Below are 23310 nucleotides of genomic sequence, written 5' to 3' on the forward strand. Positions count from 1 at the left end.
AGGGATTCTCAAGAGTCTCCTCCAACACCACAGTTCAAAAGCATCAATTCTTCAGAGCTTAGCTTTCTTCACAGTCTGACTCTTACATCCATACATGATCACTGGAGAAAACCATAGCCTTGACTAGATGGACCTTTGTTGGCAAAGTAATGTCTCTGGTTTTGAATATCCTGTCTAGGTTGGTCATAACTTTCCTTCCAAGGAGTAAGCGTCTTTAAATTTCATGGCTGCAATCACCATCTGCAGTTATTTTAAATAAAGTCTGACACTGTTTCCACTGTTTCCCCGTCTATTTCCCATGAAGTGATGGGACCAGATGCCATGATCTTCGATTTCTGAATGTTGAGCTTTAAGCCAACTTTTTCACTCTTTTCTTTCACTTTCATCAAGAGGCTTTTCAGTTCCTCTTCACTTTCTGCCATAAGAGTGGTGTCATCTGCATATCTGAGGTTATTGATATTTCTCCCAGCAATCTTGATTCCAGCTTGTGCTTCTTCCAGCCCAGCATTTCTCATGATGTACTCTGCATATAAGTTAAATAAGCAGGGTGACAATATACAGCCTTGACAGACACCTTTTCCCACTTGGAACCAGTCTGTTGTTCCATGTCCAGTTCTAACTGTTGCTTCCTGACCTGCATATAGGTTTCTCAAGAAGCTGGTCAAGTGGTCTGGTATTCCCATCTCTTTCAGAATTTTCCACAGTTTATTATGATCCACACAGTCAAAGGCTTTGGCATAGTCAATAAAGCAGAAATAGATGTTTTTCTGAAACTCTCTTGCTTTCTTGATGATCCAGCAGATGTTGGCAATTTGATCTCTGGTTCCTCTGCCATTTCTAAAACCAGCATGAACATCAGGAAGTTCACGGTTCATGTATTGCTGAAGCCTGGCTTGGAGAATTTTGAGCATTACTTTACTAGCATGCGAGATGAGTGCAATTGTGTGGTAGTTTGAGCATTCTTTGGCATTGCCTCTGTTTGGGATTGGAATGAAAACTGACCTTTTCCAGTCCTGTGGCCACTGCTGAGTTTTCCAAATTTGCTGACATATTGAGTGCAGCACTTTCACAGCATCGTCTTTCAGGATTTGAAATAGCTCAACTGGAATTCCATCACCTCCACTTGCTTTGTTTGTAGTGATGCTTTCTAAGGCCCACTTAACTTCACATTCCAGGATGTCTGGCTCTAGGTGAGTGATCACACCATCGTGATTATCTTGCTCGTAAAGATCCTTTTTGTACAGTTCTTCCATGTATTCTTGCCACCTCTTCTTAATATCTTCTGCTTCTGTTAGGTCCATACCATTTCTGTCTTTTATTGAGCCCATCTTTATTCCCCACTTTGCAGATGAATAAGCTAAAGCCATTATCTTCACTACCTCCACCATAGTTTGGCCCCAGGTAAATAACAGGGAGGGAACACAGCCTCACCCATCAACAGAAAATTGGATTAAAGATTTACTGAGCATGGCACTGCCCATCAGAACAACCCAGTTTCCCCCTCAGTTAGTCTCTCTCATAAGGAAGCTTCAATAAGCCTCTTATCCTTCTCCATCAGAGGGCAGACAGACTGAAAACCATAATCACAGAAAACTAACCAATCTGATCACATGGACCACAGCCTTGTCTAACTCAATGAAAGTATGACCCATGCCATGTAGGGCCACCCAAGACAGATGGGTCATGGTGGAGAGTTCTGAAAAAATGTGGTCTACTGGGGAAGGGGATGGCAAACCACTTCAGCATTCTCGCCTTGAGAACCCCATGAGCAGTACGAAAAGGCAAAAAGATAGGACACTGAAAGATGAATCCCCAGGTTAGTAGGTGCCCAATATGCTACTGGAGAAGAGTATAGAAATAACTCCAGAAAGAATGGAGAGACACAGCCAAAGCAAAAACAATACCCAGTTAGGGATGTGACTGGTGATGGAAGTAAAATCTGATGCTGTAAAGAGCAATATTACATAGGAACCTGGAATGTTAGGTCCATGAATTAAGGCAAATTGGAAGTGGTCAAACAGGAGATGGCAAGAGTGAACATTGACATTTTACAAATCAGCAAACTAAAATGGACTGGAATGGGTGAATTGAACTCAGATGACCATTATATCTACTACTGTGGGCAAGAATCCCTTAGAAGAAATGGAGTAGCCATGATGGTCGACAAAAGAGTCTGAAATGCATTACTTGGATGCAATCTCAAAAATGACAGAATGATCTCTGTTCATTTCCAAGGCAAACCATTCAGTTTTACAGTAATCCAAGTCTATGCCCTGACCAGTAATGCTGAAGAAGCTGAAGTTGTATGGTTCTATGAGATCTTCTAGAACTAACACCCAAAAAAGATGTCCTTTTCATGATAGGGGACTGGAATGCAAAAGTAGGAAGTCAAGCAATACCTGGAGTAACAGGCTAATTTGGCCTTGGAGTATAGAATGAAGCAGGGCAAAGGCTAATACAGTTTTGCCAAGAGAACGCACTGGTCATAGCAAACACCCTCTTCCAACAACACAAGAGAAGACTCTACGCGTGGACATCACCAGATGGTCAACACCGAAATCAGATTGATTATATTCTTTGCAGCCAAAGATGGAGAAGCTCTATACAGTCAGCAAAAACAAGACCGGGAGCTGGCTGTGACTCAGATCATGAACGCCTTATTGCCAAATTCAGACGTAAATTGAAGAAAGTAGGGAAAACCACCTGACCATTAAGGTATGACATAAATCAAATCCCTTATGATTATACAGTGGAAGTGAGAAATAGATTCAAGGGATTATATCTGATACACAGAGTGCCTGAAGAACCATGGACAGAGGTTTGTGACATTGTACAGGAGGCAGGGATCAAGACCATCCCCAAGAAAAAGAAATGCAAAAAGGCCAAATGGTTGTCTGAGAAGGCCTTACAAATAGCTGTGAAAAGAAGAGAAGTGAAAGGCAAAGGAGAAAAGGAAAGATACACCCATTTGAATGCAGAGTTCCAAAGAATAGCAAGGAGAAATAAGAAAGCCTTCGTCAGTGATCAGTGCAAAGAAATAGAGGAAAACAACAGAATGGGAAAGACTAGAGATCTCTTCAAGAAAATTAGAGATACCAAGGGAATGTTTCATGCAAAGATGGGCACATTAAAGGACAGAAATGGTTTGGACCTCACAGAAGCAGAAGATATTAAGAAGAGGTAGCAAGAATACACAGAAGAACTATACAAAAAAGATCTTCATGACCCAGATAATCACAATGGTGTGATCACTCACCTAGAGCCAGACATCCTGGAATGCCAAGTCAAGTGGGTCTTAGGAAGCATCACTATAAACAAAGCTAGTGGAAGCGATGGAATTCCAGTTGAGCTATTTCAAATCCTGAAAGATGATGCTGTGAAAGTGCTGCACTCAATATACCAGCAAATTTGGAAAACTCAGCAGTGGCCACAGGACTGGAAAGGTCATTTTTCATTCAAAAAGTTTTCATTCCAATCCCAAAGAAAGGCAATGCCAAAGAATGCTCAAACTACCACACAATTGCACTCATCTCACACACTAGTAAAATAATGCTCAAAATTCTCCAAGCCAGGCTCAATAGTACGTGAACTGTGAACTTCCAGATGTCAAGGTGGATTTAGAAAAGGCAGAGGAACCAGAGATCAAATTGCCAACATCTGTTGGATCATTGAAAAAGCGAGAGAATTTCAGAAAAGCATCTACTTTTCTTTATTGACTACACCAAAGCCTTTGACTATGTGTATCACAACAAACTGTGGAAAACTTACAGAGATGGGAATACCAGACCACCTGACCTGCCTCCTGAGAAATCTGTATGCAGGTGAGGAAGCAGCAGTTAGAACTGGACATGGAACAACAGACTGGTTCCAAATCGGGAAAGGAGTACGTCAAGTCTGTATATTGTCACCCTGCTTATTCAACTTATATGCAGAGTACATCATGAGAAATGCTAGACTGGATGAAGCACAAGCTAGAATCAAGATTTCTGGAAGAAATACTAATAACGTCAGATATGCAGATGATACCACCCTTATGGCAGAAAGTGAAGAAGAATTAAAGAGACTCTTGATGAAAGTGAGAGGGGAGAGTGAAAAAGCTGGCTTAAAAGTCAACATTCAGCAAACTAAGATCATGGCATCTGGTCCCATCACTTCATGGCAAATAGATGGGGAAACAATGGAAACAGTGCGATACTTTATTTGGGGGGACTCCAAAATCACTGCAATTGGTGACTGCTGACACAAAATTAAAAGACACTTGCTCCTTGGAAGAAAAGTTATGACCAACTTAGGTAGCATATCAAAAAGCAGAGACATTATTTTGCCAACCAAGGTCTGTCTAGTCAAAGCTATAATTTTTCCAGTAGTCATGTATGGATGTGAGAGTTGGACTATAAAGAAAGCTGAGTGCTGAAGAATTGATGGTTTTGAACTGTGTTGTTAGAGAAGACTTTTGAGAGTCCCTCGGACAGCAGGAGATCCAATCAGTCCATCCTAAAGGAAATCAGTCCTGAATATTTATTGGAAGGACTGATGCTGAAGCTGAAACTGTAATACTTTGGCCACCTGATGTGAAGAACTGACTCATGTGAAAACACCCTGATGCTGGGAAAGATTGAGAGCAGGAGGAGAAGGGACGACAGAAGATGAGATGATTGGATGGCATTACCACGTCAATGTACATGAGTTCGAGTAAATTCTGGGAGTTGGTAATGAACAGGAAGGCCTGGCATACTGCAGTTCATGGGGTCGCAAAGATCGGACACAACTGAGCAACTGACCTGAAGTGAACTGAAGCTAAGGCTCTTTGATAATGTATGCTTCATATGTGGAAGAGCAAAACTTGAACTCTGGCAACATTGCTCCCACGTCCTTGCCTTTAACTTCACTGCTGTACTTAACAGAGTTAAGGGGAAGTGGTTCTCAGTCATGGGTATTGCCAATCAGTATATGCATTTCTAGCTTCCTGTTACTATGCCTAGAATCATTCAGGTTACAGAGATCCTGCAGAGAATGAGGAGCCCAATGAGTTGTCCATCGTTATAAAATAGGTTCAGCAGTCATACAACCTGGGGCAGCTATCTGTGCACTTCACTACAGATTTCAATGTACATGTTTAGAAAACCCACAGAAAGATCAAGGGGCTTCCAGTTGGCTCAAAGAGGCTTGGGAGGGCCTGTGGAGGCAAGACAGTCAACCTCCATCAAGTCTGCCACACATAAGCATCCGGGTGGTATTGGTAACATTAGGTGGATGACATTTTGGCCACCGGACCTAGAAATGCTCATATCCTGTTGGGTTAATTGCATGTATCCTGTGAGTTTCCCAAAGGGACTGTATATACAAGGGTGGTGACAAGTAAGAACGTAAAGTACCACTTAATTACTAGTCTTGTAGTCATCACCCCCAGGGCAGCCTTCTGGTAAAACTGGATTAGAAAGCTACAAATCTAACTAGGGCTTCTCCTCCCCAAATCCCAATCTTAGTGCCAAATGACTGTGGAGGTTGAAGACGGCTATTTCCCAGGCGTCTTAGTGCCCTGTGGGAAGGAGAGGAGGGAGAGAGAATGATTGAGAGGTAAGAGTAAGAGCAAGCCTGCCTAATTTCCTCCAGACTCAGCAGATTCTTCACACAGTCATCCTGTCCACTAATAAATGCAATTGCATCAGTTCTGGAATGCAACTGTTAGGTCATTAGGTTAGCAACAATTTCTATCCTCTTACGTAATCATAGTGTGTTTAAATGGTAAGATTTTAGTATTTTTCAAATTTTCTATTAGTAATCACTAATTAATTACCTGTATAATGGAAAGAATACACTCAGTAGAGTGTGGTACCTAGAATTCAATCTTCCAATCCAAGAACAACATCAAGTGCAATGTTATACATTGCAAATGAAAATGCTAAAGCATCAGTGTATAAACAGAATCCATGAAGCTTAGAATAGTTAAGGAAGACTTCATGAAGAAAACAACTTTTTAACTGGGCCTTAAAAATGGGAATGATGGAAAGTATCATTTTTACCACATTACCTTGATTGATTGGTTGCTGTTTGATGTTTTCTGTGGTGTTGGGTATGACTTTTTTCTCTTTGGATCAAGTGCCTGGGATCAAAGACTCTCTTTTCCATCTCATCTTCACCTCCAATTTCATCTACTATTTTGAAAATCACTGTAGCAGCTCAATTAAGCTTTGTTAATCAACTGCATCAGCATGATCCAAGTCAGGGTAAGTGCTCTGAGTTATTAGCCAACTAGCCAAATTAATGGCAGGTTTCCTTTATCTCTCTAGTTCCTCAACAGAAAACATCTGAGGAACCTTATGCAGAGACAGATTTAAACTCAGAGGAAAAGGAAGATAATGAGACTAAATCTGAAGTCAAGGTAAGATCACCTTTCCTTTACTGATAGAAATTTCTGACATGTATAAAAGTGCTGCCATCAGTCAGTCAGTTCAGTCACTCAGCTGTGTCCCCATGACACAACTCTTTGCGACCCCATGAATCGCAGCATGCCAGGCCTCCCTGTCCATCACCAACTCCCGGAGTTCACTCAGACTCATGTCCATTGAGTCAGTGATGGCATCCAGCCATCTCATCCTCTGTCATCCCCTTTTACCTGCTGCCATAATTATCAATAAACCAATAAATTGTGTTTCCCTATTTTATATGTATCATCACCCCCAGAAGATGTGCCCATAAAGGCACATAGCACAGTCTAGGGCTCCTAAGAGATGAGCTTTGTAGAATTTCTTCCTTTTCTTAATTGCAACTAAAAATGAAAAGCTGTTTGGTCGTACATAACATGCTTGGGGCTTCCCAGGTTCTTTACCACTAGTGCAGGAGACAGAAGAGACATGGGTTTGATCCCTGGGTCAGGAAGATCCCCTGGAGGAGGGCATAACAACCCACACCCGCATTCTTGCCTAGAGAATCCCATGGATAGAAGAGCCTGATGGGCTACAGTCTATAAGGTTGCAAAGAGTCAGTCACGGCTAAAGCAACTTAGCATAGCACATACAGCATAATGTATATGATTGTTGGTAGATAATGTTTTATTGAAGAAAAAATCATTTTATTCATTCCTATAATCTGACTTCATATTTTAAATTGGTAGAACAGTGTATGCATATAAAAGAACATGACAAAATTGCATACAGCTACACACACACACACACACACACACACACACACATATAGCTGATGAACTCTGAATAAGCACTGTGGCTTGTGCCAGTCATTTGCTTGTTTTTAATACTATACTCTAGTTGTGTGAGATGTTAACATTTGAGGAGGTTGGGGAAAGAATTCATGGGACTTACCTATACATGTATTTGTAAACTCATGTGAATCTACAATTATTTCAAAATAAAAGTTTTTTTTTTTTTTTAAAGCATAAGCTTTGGAATCTGGCAGACCTAGTTTAAGCAATATAACCTCTCTATACCTCAGTTTCTCATCTGTAAAACTGGTAATAACAACAGCTACCTCCTGAAACTGTTTCGAACATCAATAGAAAATCTGAAAACGGCCAAGCACTTTATAATTGTAAAGTAACGCTATATTCAAAAAACCAAGCAAAATGAATTATGAATAAATATCGCTGTTTAGCAACCCCAGCACAGGTCCCCTTTCCTCTGCCTCACTGAAAAATTAAATATCTGGCTGACTGAATGGTTCTGAAGCAGAAGCCAGTAGACTGTGGGCTCAAATGTACTTCACCAATAGTTCATATTCATCATCAGCTCCTAATGTGTCCAAATCTAGGTTCCCCCAACAGAGAATCCACTGACCATTAAGGAGTCAGGCAGAAAGCAAGTCACAGGCTTTTCTTCCTAGAGGCAGAAACAATGTGGGAACTAGTTCCCAGCAGACTTTTCTTAGAAAGTTGCATTCTTCTGTGTTTGTTCAGCCATCCTTCTGTATTCCAGGCAGACGAGGGCACTGTTATTGCTGTTTTAGCGCCCCTGATAGTTGTAGGTATTACATCACCATGTCTTCCAGCGTTAGGAAACAGTTTGCAACTTCATACAGTCTTGTAAAAAATTTTTTTGTCGATGTCTTTGTCTGGTTTTGGTATCAGGGTAATGGTGGCTTCATAGAATAACTTTGGGAATGTTTCCTCCTCTTCAGCCTTTTGGAAAAGTTTGAGAATGATCAGTGTAAGTTCTTATTTGTATGTGTGGTAGAATTCCCCAGTAAAGCCCTCTGGTCCTGGACTTTTGTTTGCAAGGAGTTTTGATCATTATTATTATTATTATGGATTCTATCTCACTTTCAGTGATCAATCTGCTCAGATTATCTATTTCTTCTTGATTCAGTTTTAGTGGGCTGTATGTTTCTAAAAGCTTGTCAATTTCCTCTAGGTTGTCCAATTTGTTGGCATATAATTATTCATAGTATCATACAGTCTTGGTCAGACATTTTCTGAAATGGGCAGATGTAATTAAACTTCAACTGACTTAACATTCATGAAGTCTGTGAAATCATTAAGTTATATAAAAAGGGTTTAACTGTGATCACCTTCAAAACTGAGCATCAATCTAGTCTTTTCTGTACCCTGGTCTCCAGAGAATGTCATCTTTGAAGGTGAGGTCTGTGTCAAGTGCACCAGAGCCCAGATTGGGTACCTGAACTCATATGTCATTGCATTGACTCACAATGTGATTTCAACTCATTTTATATCTCTGTGACTTACTTTGCCTATCTTTAGACAGCATATTTATGACCTGCACACTTTTTTGTTATTTCTTTTTAATTGAAGGATAATTGGTTTCTACCAAACATAAACATGAATCAGCCATAGGTTTACCATACTTTATAAAGATGCCATGGGAGTTGTCAGTATGTAAAGGTTCTCATATATAAGAATTCAAATTAGAGTAAATTATTTCAATAATTGTAAACAATATGAGTGCTATTGTTTTATTTGTTGTAAAAGAAAAATAAAAGGAAATATTGTCAGTAAAATAAAGCACCTTTCCTCAGGGAAAACCTCAAAGTATTTAAGGCCAAAGGTTTCTATAAGCTATATTTATCATTTACCCTGATATTACATACTGGTAAAAATAAACAGTGCAGGAACAGAGGTGGCTATAGACAGAGGCCGACAGGGTTGGAAAATGTTGAGTAGGATTCAGAAAACTCTAACCAACAAACCTCTGATTTATTCCTTCTTCTGCTGTGCTGTTTGTTTAACTCAGGCTCCAAGCCCATCCTGCTAAGATGCTTGCTCCCACTGGGTTTAGGCAGATCACCAACAGCAGAGGTCCTCCTGAGCAGACACAGGTACAGGCTATCGCCATCCTTCTGCACTTGTGTTGCTTTTTCCCTTGCTGTTGCCTTGTTTAGGCATTTAATGAAGGGCTTTTCTTACAAGAACTTATATGTTAACAGTCAAGGTAGAAAAGCAAGCAGAATAGGAACAGAGGCTGCCAAACTTCCTCATTTTGGAGAACAGTGGCATGTCAGACTTTTGCTTATAAAGCCTACGGCTATGAGAAGAGTAAGCAGAATCCAGTCATGAACAATATAAGTAGGAAGATAGGAGATTTGTGCACTAAAGCCCCAAATCCTGGACCTAGAAATCAATTTAGAATCAGTGAATGCAATTAGTGTTTCCCATGGTGAGTGGTATAACCAGGAAAATGATCATTCTAAAATATGTAAGAAAACTAGTAAGAAAAAAGGTAAATTAGAAAAGAAGGTTTAGATGCATGCCTGGATTGTTCAAAACAGGGACAAGGAGGTTGAATGACACCAAGAACAATCACTGATGCTTGTGTTTTATGGCCACTGTCCAAAGCAGATGACCAGGATAGGAGGACACACATCTGCCTCCAGGTAACAATTCCGACATCTTTTAAGCCTTAGGCCAGGAACTCAAAGATGAAATGAAGCCACAGCCAGTCTAGGAGAGTGAATCATAAGGTTGTGATAAATGTTCCTCCTTGCCCTCAAGAGGAAATACTCATGGGGTGGGGTGGGGGGGGGGGAGCTTTAAACCCAAATCATTCATGATTGCTAATGGAATCACTGATACTACCTGCAGGTAAGATCATGATACAATTTTATCATCATCAGAGAATTCATTCCCAAAAAAGGTGTCTCCTGTTCTGTGGCAGGAGGATCTCTGCCAGTTCACAAGAACTTGACAAGCTCAACTTGAGGAGGCAGCTGAGACTCATGGGGCAGTCCGGCAGCTGTGAAGGCATGCGCTTGGCCCCCTGACACTGTTTCTGGGAAATCCACAGTGGAGTCATTTGCTATGGCTGCTGGCAGTAGTGAAGTGTCTACTTTCCGTCCTTCATGTCACCAGTTGGAAGTTGAAAGCATGACTCACCAAGGCTGCTTTCCCTGGGCTGTGCATATCGCTGCCTCTTTGAAGCTGTAAGGAAGCCAAAGGCTGATGAGAGTTTCTTTTTCTTGAATGCCAACCCTCAGGAAAAAGGAAGCGCTGTTGGCTGTGAGCACCATCAAGAGTGTTTCTGGGCACCTATTAAAATAGCAAGGACTTTCAGGCTTCTGAGCAAACAGGCTCCTTCATAAAATTTTTTTAAAAGCATAAAAAGCCAAGGTAGAAAGAAAACTGAGGTGAGGGAATGGTTGCTACCCTGGCTGAGGGCCAGACATTTTGCTGGGTCCTATGTATACCTGACTTCATCACTAGTCCTCAATTTGTGAGGAAGGTGACCCCTCCTTTGTTTTATCTGTGATGCTGTTGAGACTCTGAGGAACTAAGTGAGTTTCCCCAGGGCTCACACATCCAGTAAATGATTGAATTGGAATCTGAAATTAGCAGTTTACCTAATTCTTGCATTTACTTTTTTATCTAATTTAACCTATCTACGTTATAACTTACTTAATCTACCTAACTAGCAATTTACTTAACCTTTCATCTTCTAACTTTCCTCTTCTGCAAAATGCAGATAAATAAAGTGACCTCCAAGTGGCAGATTATATGAGTAATACATAGAAAGCACCTAGCATGATGCCTGGCATACAGAAGATTCTTAGTAATGTTAGTTTCCCATTTAATCCTATATTTATTTATAAACATAATAAACATAGAATAATCTGTGTAAGAGATGAAAAGAAGCTAAAAGAAGGTCAGATTCAGGTCTTAAATAGCTTCTCCTAATTTTGAATATGTATCTTTTTGCCAAATAATAACAGATCATGGCCAAATTCAGTTAATTGCTTTCTCATTCTTCTGAATCCCAGAATCTTTCATTTACCTGTATCTCACCAAGAGAACTATGTGTACTATAAGCACATTTCACTGTTCACTTTCTGTGATGTTTTGAAGTCTGATCATTCTTAGAGATAATAAGAAATTCAAAGAATCCACCAAATCTTGAGCTCCCCAGCCAAGCTCTCTGATCAGTTTCTAGAATGAAGATTCTTAAGGTTTCCTATGTACTACAACCCTGAGAAGCTTATTCACAAAAGATTCTCAGGCTCCAGCCACAGAGATGCTAATTCAGGAGGTCTGGGGTAGGGCCCAGGAATCTGAATTTTTAACTTGTGCATACAGTGACTAGAATGCAGGTGGTATAAGGACTGCACTTGGTCACATGGGGCTAGAGGCTATATGTGTAGATATAGATAAGGAAGAAATTATTCAGATAAAGAAGAAATTATTAAGGTAAATATGGGTCTCATAGGCTAATACAGGGTCCAGAAGGTAGGAGAGTGAGGAAGTGACTATATTCATCTATGAGAATGTATTTTTCACTGAAGGAACTACATGAAAAAAAAAGAATAACAGTAAGACCACTGTTGGCTTTGCTCTTTGACCAATACAAAGTTGACCTGACTAAAATATTTGATGTGTCCAATTTCAGTGGCTTATTCAGCTCAATTTAATAAATATCAAAGCTATTGCTATGAGTCACATAAGGGAAACAATTCTAACATGGGACCTAAACTCAAGAAACTTATAAGTTTCAGGGGAGAAACAACCTATTTCTAATAATTTATGATACAAAGCAGAATGACATACCTCTGGTAAAAGGAATATCATGTATTTGAAGGCAGAAGTTTGAGTAAGCTCCAGAAGTTGGTGATGGACAGGGAAGCCCGGCATGATGGGTTTACAAAGAGTCGGACACGACTGAGCAACTGAACTGAACTGAGAAGGCAGAAGAGGGGACAGTTCATAGCAAGTATGTTGGGAATGTTTTATCAAAGAAGGTGGCATTTGAGCTTTAAAGAATAAATACAGAGTGCCAGTCTGGATTCCTGGTGTTATATAGCAGTTTCCCACTAGCTAGCTATTTTATACATGGTAGTGTATATAGGTCAGTGCTACTCTCTCAGTTTGTCCATATTCTCCCTCTGGTGCTCTGTGACAACCTAGAAGGGTATCAAGAGGGAGGGGATAGATACTTATGGCTGATTTCCATTATCAGACACATATAGATGCTTATAGCTGATTTCTATTGTTATACGGCTGAAACCAACACAACACTGTAAAGCATGTATCCTCCAACTGAAAATTTTAAAGAAAGAATAAATGCAACTTTGAACATGATGCAATTGAAGGCACCGAGGTGAAAAGGCTACAAGCTGTGCAATTCCAACTCTAGGACGTTCTTGAAAAGGCAGAACCCATGCAGACAGCAAAAGATCAGTGGTTGCCAGTGGTTAGTGGAGAGGAGGGATAAATAGGCAGAGTACAGAGGAATTTTAGGGCAGAAAAGTACTTTATGACCTGTCAGTGCAGGTTCTTGTTTGCAGCAAGTATACCCTCTGGGGAGGTGACGGTGGGGGCTGGGGACAAGGGATCTCTGCCTTCCATTCACTTTTGCATGGAACCTAAAACTGCTTTGAAAAATAAAACCTATTTTTAAAAAAAAAGAATAAATGCAACTTTGAAAGGTAGATAAGACAGGGAAGGTCAGTCCTGGATGGGGAAGGAGTAAAGCCTCAGAAATCTGAAGGGAGCACAACTACTATGGGAATAGTCCAAGAAAACTGGAAAGGTAGACCAAAGACAGGTTGCTTAAGGCTTTGGTTGAAGGTTTTTGCCAACAAGGGCACCTGTGTATTGGCAAGACATCGATACAGCAATGGAGAGTAAATTAGATGAAGATAGGCAGGCTGACCACCTGCCAGCAGTTGTCACAGTCTAGCTGAGATTTCGATGTTGACAGCCTACTAATGGCAGTGGCAAAAAAAGAAGGTGGACAGAGCTCATACCCATTAGTCCAGATGTTCTGCTGCACCCTCCCCACCAGCAATACTCTAGACTGTTCAAGAAAGTTTGATGAATGAAGGACTAGATCAAGGCAGAGAAATAAGAGGATAGATTTAATGGGGAAGGAAAGGAAAATATTGACGAGCCCTTCAAGTTTTTCATCTTAGATCCCTCAGGAGATGAATTTGTTAGCCAACATAGAGCACTCAGCTCAGTTCAGTTCAGTCGCTCAGTCATGTCTGACTCTTTGCCACCCCATGAACCGCAGCACGCCAGGCCTCCCTGTCCATCACCAACTCCCAGAGTTCACCCAAACTCATGTCCATTGAGTCAGTGATGCCATCCAAACATCTCATCCTCTGTCATCCCCTTCTCTTCCTGCCCCCAATCCCTCCCAGCATCAGGGTCTTTTCAAATAAGTCAGCTCTTCACATCAGGTGGCCAAAGTATTGGGGTTTCAGCTTCAACATCAGTCCTTCCAATGAACACTCAGGACTGATCTCCTTTTGGATGGACTGGTTGGATCTCCTTGTAGTCCAAGGGACTCTCAAGAGTCTTCTCCAACACCACAGTTCAAAAGCATCAATTCTTCTGTGCTCAGCCTTCTTCATAGACCACCTCTCACATCCATACATAACTACTGGAAAAACCATAGCCTTGACTAGACGGACCTTTGTTGGCAAAGTAATGTCTCTGCTTTTGAATATGCTGTCTAGGTTGGTCATAACTTTCCTTCCAAGGAGTAAGCGTCTTTTAATTTCATGGCTGCAATCACCATCTGCAGTGATTTTGAAGCCCCCCAAAATAAAGTCTGCCACTGTTTCCACTGTTTCCCTATTTCCCATGAAGTGATGGGACCAGATGCCATGATCTTCGTTTTCTGAATGTTGAGCTTTAAGCCAACTTTTTCACTCTCCTCTTTCATTTTCATCAAGAGGCTCTTTAGTTCTTCTTCACTTTCTGTCATAAGGGTGGTGACATCTGCATATCTAAGGTTATTGATATTTCTCCCGGCAATCTTGATTCCAGCTTGTGCTTCTTCCAGCCCAGCGTTTCTCATGATGTACTCTGCATATAAGTTAAATAAGCAGGGTGACAATATACAGCCTTGATGTACTCCTTTTCCTATTTGGAACCAGTCTGTTGTTCCATGTCCAGTTCTAACTGTTGCTTCCTGACCTGCATATTGGTTTCTCAAGAGGCAGGTCAGGTGGTCTGGTATTCCCATCTCTCTCAGAATTTTCCACAGTTTATTGTGATTTCAGTTCAGTTCAGTTCAGTCACTCAGTCGTGTCCTACTCTTTGCGACCCCATGAATTGAAGCACACCAGGCCTCCCTGTCCATCACCAACTCCCGGAGTTCACTCAAACTCACGTCCATCGAGTCAGTGATGCCATCCAAACATCTCATCCTCTGTCGTCCCCTTCTCCTCCTGCCCCCAATCCCTCCCAGCATCAGGGTCTTTTCCAATGAGTCAACTCTTTGCATGAGGTAGCCAAAGTACTGGAGTTTCAGCTTTAGCATCATTCCTTACAAAGAACACCCAAGAGTGATCTCCTTTAGAATGGACTGGTTGGATCTCCTTGCAGTCCATGGGATTCTCAAGAGTCTTCTCCAACACCACAGTTCAAAAGCATCAATTCTTCAGTGCTCAGCTTTCTTCACAGTCCAACTCTCACATCCATACATGACTACTGGAAAAACTATAGCCTTGACTAGACGGACATTTGTTGGCAAAGAATTGTTACGCTAACATTTATGCATTAAAGTTAAAATCACATGAAATCAAACAGCCTGAGAAAATTTGGGATGTATGGGCAACTTCCTTTCAGTGTCCTGGGCTTACTTATTTCCTTCACATTTTCTTGTTGGGGAATGGCAGAAAGGTATCCTGTGACATATTCCTTACTTTCTGATATTTTTAACAGAACTATAGACCTGCATATCATTGGTAAAACAATGTTTGCAGTTTTTTGAGAAGACATTTCCTTCCATAAACAAATATAAGTAATGTTTAGATACTAGTGCAACCTATGAAAGGCAATTTAACCAGTAAGAACAGTGAACTAATTACTAACAATTCTAGCTGGGAAATTCAAGATCTTAGATACAAGAGACCCTAGAAAAATTTGTAAAGTTTGCATCTGGGACCCATTTCCTTATCTTTCTCTAGTTGTTTCCTCTTTCCACAAAGCTTCTGGACCACTAATGCCTGTCTCCTCAAGCTTGTTCTTCCCCTTCAAAGGGCTTCAGTCTGTAAAATGTTCTAAAGCCTTCCTCTTCTGCCTCCTCTCTTCTCCCCTCCCTCTCGGAAGCTTCCTCCCAATACAGCTGGTCTGGACCAGAGGTGAGAGAAATCTGAATGAGCTAGTTCACACCAATGCATGGCTGAACGACTGGCAGTCCCTTACCCCTTCTGCGAATACTTGGCATCTTTTAAAAGGGACTGAGTGTCCCTTTTATCCAAAGGAATTTTTAGACTGTGGCTTCTTCAGTGAAGTGTAGGAAAAAGTGTGCTGGAAAAATGTCTGGGAGAGGGAGCAAATAGGCTGGAACAGCTGGCTAGGGATTCCCTGGAAGGATAGGTTCTCTAATTGGTTCCTGTTCAGAAGTCCTTCCTATTCTCCACATTAGAACCCACTGAACCTCAAAAATCAGTGGGGTGGCGTTTCCCCTTTCCTGGTAGTTCCAGCAATGGAGAGGGCAGGCTATTTCCTCCCAAGCTGATATTTTTCACTCTGAGAAATACAGAGTGAAGGTCATCCTAGACTGAGGCTGGAGGTTTCCTTTCCTTCCTGCTCTCCTCCTCTAAGCCATGCCAATCTATTTTATTCAGAGGTTCTTACTTTCCATACCTCTTTTGCTTTTTTGGGTTTTCATTATTAACTTACAGTGCCAGAAGAGGCTTAACCTTAAAGACTTCTTGTAATGATCACTCTTCATACTTTAAATAAATAGGGTAGGACTTCCCTGCTGGTTCAGTGGCTAACACTCTATGCTCCCAATATAGGGCGCCCAGTTTCAATCCCCAGTCAGGGAACTAGACCCTGAATGCTGCAACTAAGACCCAGTACAGCTAAGTAAATAGATAAACAAATATTTTTAATAAAAATAAATAAATAATGAAGAGGGTGGTTCAGCTCCTTATCTGCCTTCCATTTTCTCTCTCAGAATTAGGCCTAGCAGCTTTCCTTTTTAAGAAATGTGATGATATAATAAGCCATACTTTTAAATTACCAGATACTATCTCTTTAAAAGAGCTGGAGATGAAGTTGCTCTCTGAGCATTCCTAAAATCATAAAATCACTTAATTTCAGGGAAAAACTAATTTGATTCTGTTTCAGATGTTGCTGTCTCTTTTGGGGGGAAAAATGTTAATAATCAATTGAAAATTAGCTCTTGATAATATTTACAATGTAAGTTTTAAAGGGATAGTCTTCAGAGAAATTGAGATAAAAAAAATTTTTTTTTTTTTTTACAAAATTCCTTTAGGTTTGGCAGTTAGCCTATTTTTTTTCGAGTTTTGAAAATATGTCTTTCTTCAAAATTTAGGGGAGACAAAACAATCAGATTCTATGTTGAGTAGATATAGGAAGTCATGATTAAAGGTGAATCAGGAAAAATTGCATGTGGGTTGGTGTCACTTTGAAACCAGGGAGAGGCTAACGTACCAGGAGTGATGCAGGGCCTGGAGCAGCTACCAGCCTGCCTGCCTCAATGAACACACAGTAGGAGGGGGTTCCCCACCTGATGGGCCTCCCAAAGGAGTAGTTTATTCGTTGGTTCCCTTTTACAGCACCAGTTGACTGCGAAAATCCCTTCTTTGGGATGCCCTGGGGTATTTCCAAGTCAGGGTGACTGAAGGAAAACAGGATATGATTTCACAAGAAACTTGTTCTGCTTTCAAATCACCTCATTTTATAATTCATTCAGTGAGGCTTGTAAGGAAACCCTAACAGAGAAATAAAGCAGCAATTGGTGGGTTGGTCTGTGGTCAGTTTTCTTGGCTCATTATTTGAATCAAAGGACCAATATTTGAAAGTAAGCATTTATTTGTATATGTTCTCCTCCTCATAGAGCTTTCAGGAAGCTTAATTCAAAAGTTTCCCAAAAGTACTCTAGCTGTAGGTTAGCTTTCATCTCAAAATTGGAAGTAATAACACCTATGTTGATATTTTATGTTATAAACAGAGGAACATTTAATTGCCAAATTACTCACCTCCCTCATTTTACACAGAAGAAAATGGACACCCAGGAAGATTAAGTGACATGGCCAACATCTCCCAGCTACTGACAAATGTGGGGGCTCTATTATGTACATGAGCAGGTAGCAGCTGCCCAGCAATTACTGAAGATCAGCATGCTGAGTGCATTACATAATTGCCTATTGTAATCTCCACCCAGTAGATATTAAAGGACCAACCATAAATGCCATTTATTAAGCTTTACCTTTGTGCTAAGTATTTTAATATTTGCCAACAAAGGTCCATATAGTCAAAACTATGGTTTTTCCAGTAGTCATGTATGGATGTGAGAGTTGTATCATGAAGGAGGCTGAGCACCAAACAACTGATGCTTTTGAATTGTGCTGGAGAAAACTCTTGAGAATCCCTTGGACAGCAAGGAGATCAAATCAGTCAATCCTAAAGGAAACCAACCCTGAATATTCATTGGAAAGACTGATGCTAAGGCTGAAGCTGCAATACTTTGGCTATAAAGAGCTAAGTCACTGGAAAAGACCCTAATGCTAGGAAAAATTGAAGGCAGGAGGAGAAGGGGGCGACAGAGGATGAGATGGTTGAATGGTATCATTGACTCAATGGACGTGAGGTTGGGCAAACTCCAGGAGATAGTGAAGGACAGGGAAGCCTGGCCTGCTGCCGTCCATGGGGTCACAGAGTTGGACTCGACTGAGCGACTGAACAACAACAATCACAATAACCTTCTGATATAGATGTTATTACACCTATTTTACTCATAGAGAAGTAAGGTGCTACCCAAGGCCACTTAAAAAAAAAATAAGCTGGGAATTCCCACCCAGATTTACCTCTCATGCCTCAGTTTGTATGTTTTTCACTCAGTTTTCACTCTTGAAGAGATTTTGAAATTATAGGTCACAGTGGTAACAGTGAACTCAGGTGGGTTTACTAGCATTTATAAATAAATAAAAAGAATAGAGTGCAATGGGATAGAATTTAAAATAGAATATATCCAATCACAAAATCACACAAACATTTTTCAGTTACATGTACATCTGTTGTATGTTTTTTCCAGTGCCACCAAACAATTAACTCAGTTCTACACAGTCTACCTGGAGACAGCATCAGATTCCAAACAATGAGGACTCATCCTTATTAAGACTACTCCCAAGCCTCTTCAGAGGCCAAAGGCAAACACCAGTTGTCACCTGTGCTTCTGAGAAACTGGCTAGGTGCTTCCTAAAAGTTACCTCATTAACATAAACCCAAGTGTGGTTGAAAGGGATTTGTTATAAATATCAAGACACTCTTAACACAGGAAATTTTAGGAGCTCTGTGCCAGAAATAGAATGAAAACCAAATATCGATTTCTCAACTATAAATCACAATATATATGTGTAAGTGTTATTAGGTAAACATTTTTCCTGTGAACTGTGGTCAGATTTTGAAAGCCACTGCACCAAAACTAATCCATCTAAACCTTAGCAAAACACTGGTATATAGTGCAGGTAACTGCAGGCTCTCATTAAAAGAGTCCCCAGATCTGATGTGGGTCCTTCCCATATAGCCTCAAAAACATGGGTGTTGTATTCCATCAACCTTGATTGACAGAGGACTCTCTCTCCACCCTAACACCAACTGTCTGACATGTGGCCATAAGAACATAGGTTGACACACCAAGTCCATATCCAGGCATTTCAGCAACCCTGTGAAGTCCTCTTCGTACATGATAGTCTGTAAATTAGAGGGGCATCATCATCCTGTATAAAAGATGACAAATTTCCGACCTACACCTTGAGTCACTGTTATTTTTCCATCTATAATAGGTTGTCATGAAATAAGAGACTCTACAATCCACTATAGTAACAATAGATCACTAGAGTTAGAAAGAGCACAGTTCATTTCACAAGTATAAGCGAGTTTTACAGTGGAGGGAGTTTTGTTAATAATGATAGCTACTCTTTCTAAAGGTATTGCATGTTGTGGATTCAAAGGTGAGTAAGGCTGGAGCGCAGAGTCTAGTGGGTGTTTTTGTCGTGGTAGCATCACAGAGGAGGAACTAGAAAGGGATGCAGTGTAACATTAACTGCCATAGTAATTAGCTCAACATTACATAGAAAATGTGAAGAAAGAGCTTTGATAGTGTGGTAAAAATACCTAGATTGGTTTGAAGCCAAGGACTGGTATTTACTTCAGTATATGATTGAAATGAAAAATAAATTCTAGTCTCTGGTCAAATATATGTAAGGCGGAACTAAAAATTTAGATTCTCATTGAAATGATACCCTATACTAAAAGAAAAAATATGAACCTGAATGGAAGATTGTTCTTATATTTTAGAGCGAAATTAGCAAAGCTAGTATCTCAAATCCTTTATTTGTTAGCCTGCTTTCTGGATATGATACCAGGTTTGGGCTTCCCTGGTGGCTCAGAGGTTAAAGCATCTGCCTCCAATGCGGGAGACCCGGGTTCGATCCCTGGGTCGGGAAGATCCCCTGGAGAAGGAAATGGTAACCCACTCCAGTATTCTTGCCTGCAGGATCCCATGGGTGGAGGAGCCTGGTGGGCTACAGTCCATGGGGTCGCAAAGAGTTGGACACGACTGAGCGACTTCACTTCACTTTGGGAAGATATCTATAAAAGGATAGAAAATCCTTGGTTTTCTTTCATACACTGAACATTTTTAAATTGCTGTTTCTGTGGTCTGCATTGTGGATAATAATACAACCTTAACTTGACTGCTCTCTGCTAATCCAAATAGAGGATTCTCTTGCATTGTCTACATCTATCTGAGCAGCCTGTCACTCTGATCTGTTCTGCAAGTTAGTTCATCTGAGACTGGGCAAAGCTCATCCTTCAACTTTTAGCTCAAATTACAAGGAATCTTTATGTTTATTCATTAAATTTCCCTTAACGATACTTTTGCAAGCGGGCCCCTTCTAAATCTCTACTCTCTTTTGTGACAGTGTAAAATAACTCATTTAAACAGAACCTAGCAGGCAGGAAGAACTCAAATGCTGGCTAATTATTTACTTGCTCATTATTGGTTAATACCTTTATTACAATACTTCCGTCGCTATCAGTATGATACACAAATTCACATCCTTGTTAAAATTATATTTTTTTGAAAGTAAATTCAGTAGGGGTCTTGTTTCTTCTTGAGAATTAAATGCCTAGTGTTATTCTGAAAAAGATCCACAACCCTATGTGGCAGATAGTGCTGTTACCAGAAGGGGAACCACCCCCCACACTTACAGGGCCCAAGAGTGGGCTCTAATACTCGGAAATGAATTGTCCGAGGAGGCACACGTACTGACAGAGCAAGAGAGCTTTTTGGGAAGGCGCTTGAGTGGAGAGTAGCAGGGGAAACAAAGCCAGGGAAACCTGCCACATGACTCTCAGGTTTTATGGTAAGGGGGTTACCTTTCTGGGCTCTCTCTGGCCAGTCATCTTGCTTAGCCCATATTTAGTCTGACTCAAGGTCCTTCCTGGCGGCACAGACACTTCTCAGCTAAGATGTACCCCAGCACAAGGGTTTCTGGGAGGTTGGCAGGACATATTATGGATTGGCACCTCCTCCTTCCTTTTGGCCCCTCTCAAATTCTCTCGGAAGCAGCACTTTGTTCCTTATCAGGACCTTCTGTTGTGAGACAGCTCATGCAAGTGGTTATTATTGTGCCTGGCCAAGGCAGGCAGTTGCATGGGGTCCATGTTCTAGGGGAGGAAATCAAGAGATTCAGTGAATTTGCCCAAGGTCTTAGAGGCGGCTCATAGTGGAGCAGGACTTCCAACTATCAGCTGGCTTTACCAGCTACATTGGTGACCACTCTGCACTGCCCAAGGAGGCAGTGTGATAGAACAGACTTGTGATTACCAGCCTGTGAAAAGTGGACCCTAGACTTATCTCTGCCTTTAGCTCTCTTTCTAAGCTTGAGCAGGTCACAACTTCTCCAGACCTTGATTTCTTACCAAAGAAATAGAAGACATTTGGGAATAGAAAAATATAGGTAAGAGCCCTCCTCCCCAAACAAATAGATGATCTTACCAAAATCTCTTTCACTTTAGAATGAAGAAATACTTGAAAGCAGTTATGATGCGGACAACCCTGAGCCAGAGCAACCTGACAGTTCCAAAAATCTTTCTCCCAGCAGGTAAGATTGCACATCCCTTTGCAGAAGTCATTTTAACCCTTTAAAGGGGTGAGTGTGGTGGGGGGAGGAAGGTGGGATATACTTGCTTTTAAATCTCATAACTAATCTTTCCTAGATAAATTCACATATTTATTCTGTGTATTAACTAACCTTCATTATTTACCCATGAAGAAAATTCATGAATTTCATAAAAGCAACAAGCAGGAGATGAAAAATGGCACCTTAAAAGGCTTTTTAAAAACACTGATTATCAAGAAAATTGTAAATGAAGTTATTCCTAATATGAATTATTGATTTTAAAGCATTTAAAGGATATAGGTTCCCCAGAGACACAATTTATACAAATGTAATGCTATTTGGGGGGCTTCCATGGTGGCTCAGTGGCAAAGAATCTGCCTCGCAGTGCAGGAGATGCAGGTTTTATCCCTGGGTCAGGAAGACCCCCTGGAGAAGGAAATGGCTATCCACTCCAGTATTCTTTCCTGGAAAATGTCATGGACAGAGGAGCCTGGCAGAGTACAGTCTAGGGGTATTGATTGTATTGACACGAAAGAGTCGACACAATTGAATGACTAGACAGCAGCACAGATGCTATTTTTGGCCTACAGAAAGGTGTCTGCATGCATATGAATGCTCTCTTGATCAGAAAGCCTAAATTATGGCAGTTAACAAAAAGGATGAGATGGTTGGATGGCATCACCGACTCTATGCACATGAGTTTGAGTCAGCTCCAGGAGTTGGTGATTGACAGGGAAGTCTGGCTTGCTGTAGTCCATGGGGTCGCAAAGAGTTTGACATGACTGAGCAACTGAACTGAACTGAAGACCAAAAGCATGAGAAGAAACTCACTTTTTAAAAGTCTTTATACTCAGAATCCTCATCATTACCTCTAATTTAGCATTTGTCATGTTTTTCTGACACCATTTGACGCATAAACTCCCTTATGAGCTGCTTTTATTGCCCAGAGTCTACCATGTTTGGCTCTTAGCAGGTCTCCATAAATATGCTTGTAATGCAATGAACAGATATCTTTTGGAACTCGCCTCTTGATTAAAGCTAATATTAGTTTAATTAGACTACTTGCTATTCTTTCCCTTTAAACTATTCAAGGAAACATGTGGGCTCTTACTGGTTGAAATATACCTTTGAGTTATAGCAAAAGGTGCAATTCAGCATATCTGAAAGTGTGTTAGGTTGGGTTGTATCTGAGGTGAACCACTTGGCAATGTGTTCTGTCGTTTTCCTTAATTGACAGGATATCTTTGGGGACTTCTCTATTACTACAACCACATTTACTTTTATCATTATAGTTTGTCTTATAGTGAATGCTCTAAGTTAATTGGTGAATTATTATATTAATTTATAGTAGTGGTTTAATCACTAAGTCATATCCAGCTCTTTGCCACCCCATGGACTGTAGCCCCCTAGGCTCCTCTATCCATGGGATTCTCCAGGCAAGAATACTGGAGTGGGTTGCCATGTCCTTCTTTAGGGGATCTTTCCAACCCAGGGATTGAACCAGGTTTCCTGCATTTCAGGCAGATTCTCTACCGACTGTGCCACAAAGCAATGATTAAATCATACCTCTAATGAGAAATACAAATAGGAAAAGTTACAGCATTTAATGAAACAAAAATATCTAAGATTCTTACAAAAGAATTTTGAGAACAGGCCAAATTAGCTAGTGGATTGACCAGGAGATAGGAGAAACTGTAAGATTACTCATTTTGTCCTCCCAGGAGCTTTGAATAACTACTATAA

At 40.7% G+C, this 23310-nt stretch overlaps 1 protein-coding gene and 1 long non-coding RNA gene across 2 annotated transcripts in view; one reads left to right on the plus strand and one right to left on the minus strand.

Moving 5' to 3' along the window:
* MCF2L2 (MCF.2 cell line derived transforming sequence-like 2) overlaps positions 1–23310 on the plus strand; it is a 280616-nt gene that overhangs the window by 146918 nt on the left and 110388 nt on the right. Inside the window, exons 14-15 of the mRNA XM_018047459.1 lie at positions 6291–6382; positions 21464–21549. Coding sequence (XP_017902948.1) covers positions 6291–6382; positions 21464–21549 — 178 coding nt within the window. The remainder of the gene's footprint in view (positions 1–6290; positions 6383–21463; positions 21550–23310) is intronic.
* Positions 7086–12064, minus strand: LOC108635871. Its single transcript, XR_001918001.1, has 3 exons — positions 12002–12064; positions 10340–10492; positions 7086–8131 (listed from the first exon to the last, which is right to left on the minus strand). It is a non-coding gene; the product is annotated as an uncharacterized LOC108635871 (long non-coding RNA).

This window comes from Capra hircus, chromosome 1 (assembly GCF_001704415.2).
Source record: "Capra hircus breed San Clemente chromosome 1, ASM170441v1, whole genome shotgun sequence".
Classification (NCBI taxonomy): Eukaryota; Metazoa; Chordata; class Mammalia; order Artiodactyla; family Bovidae; genus Capra; species Capra hircus.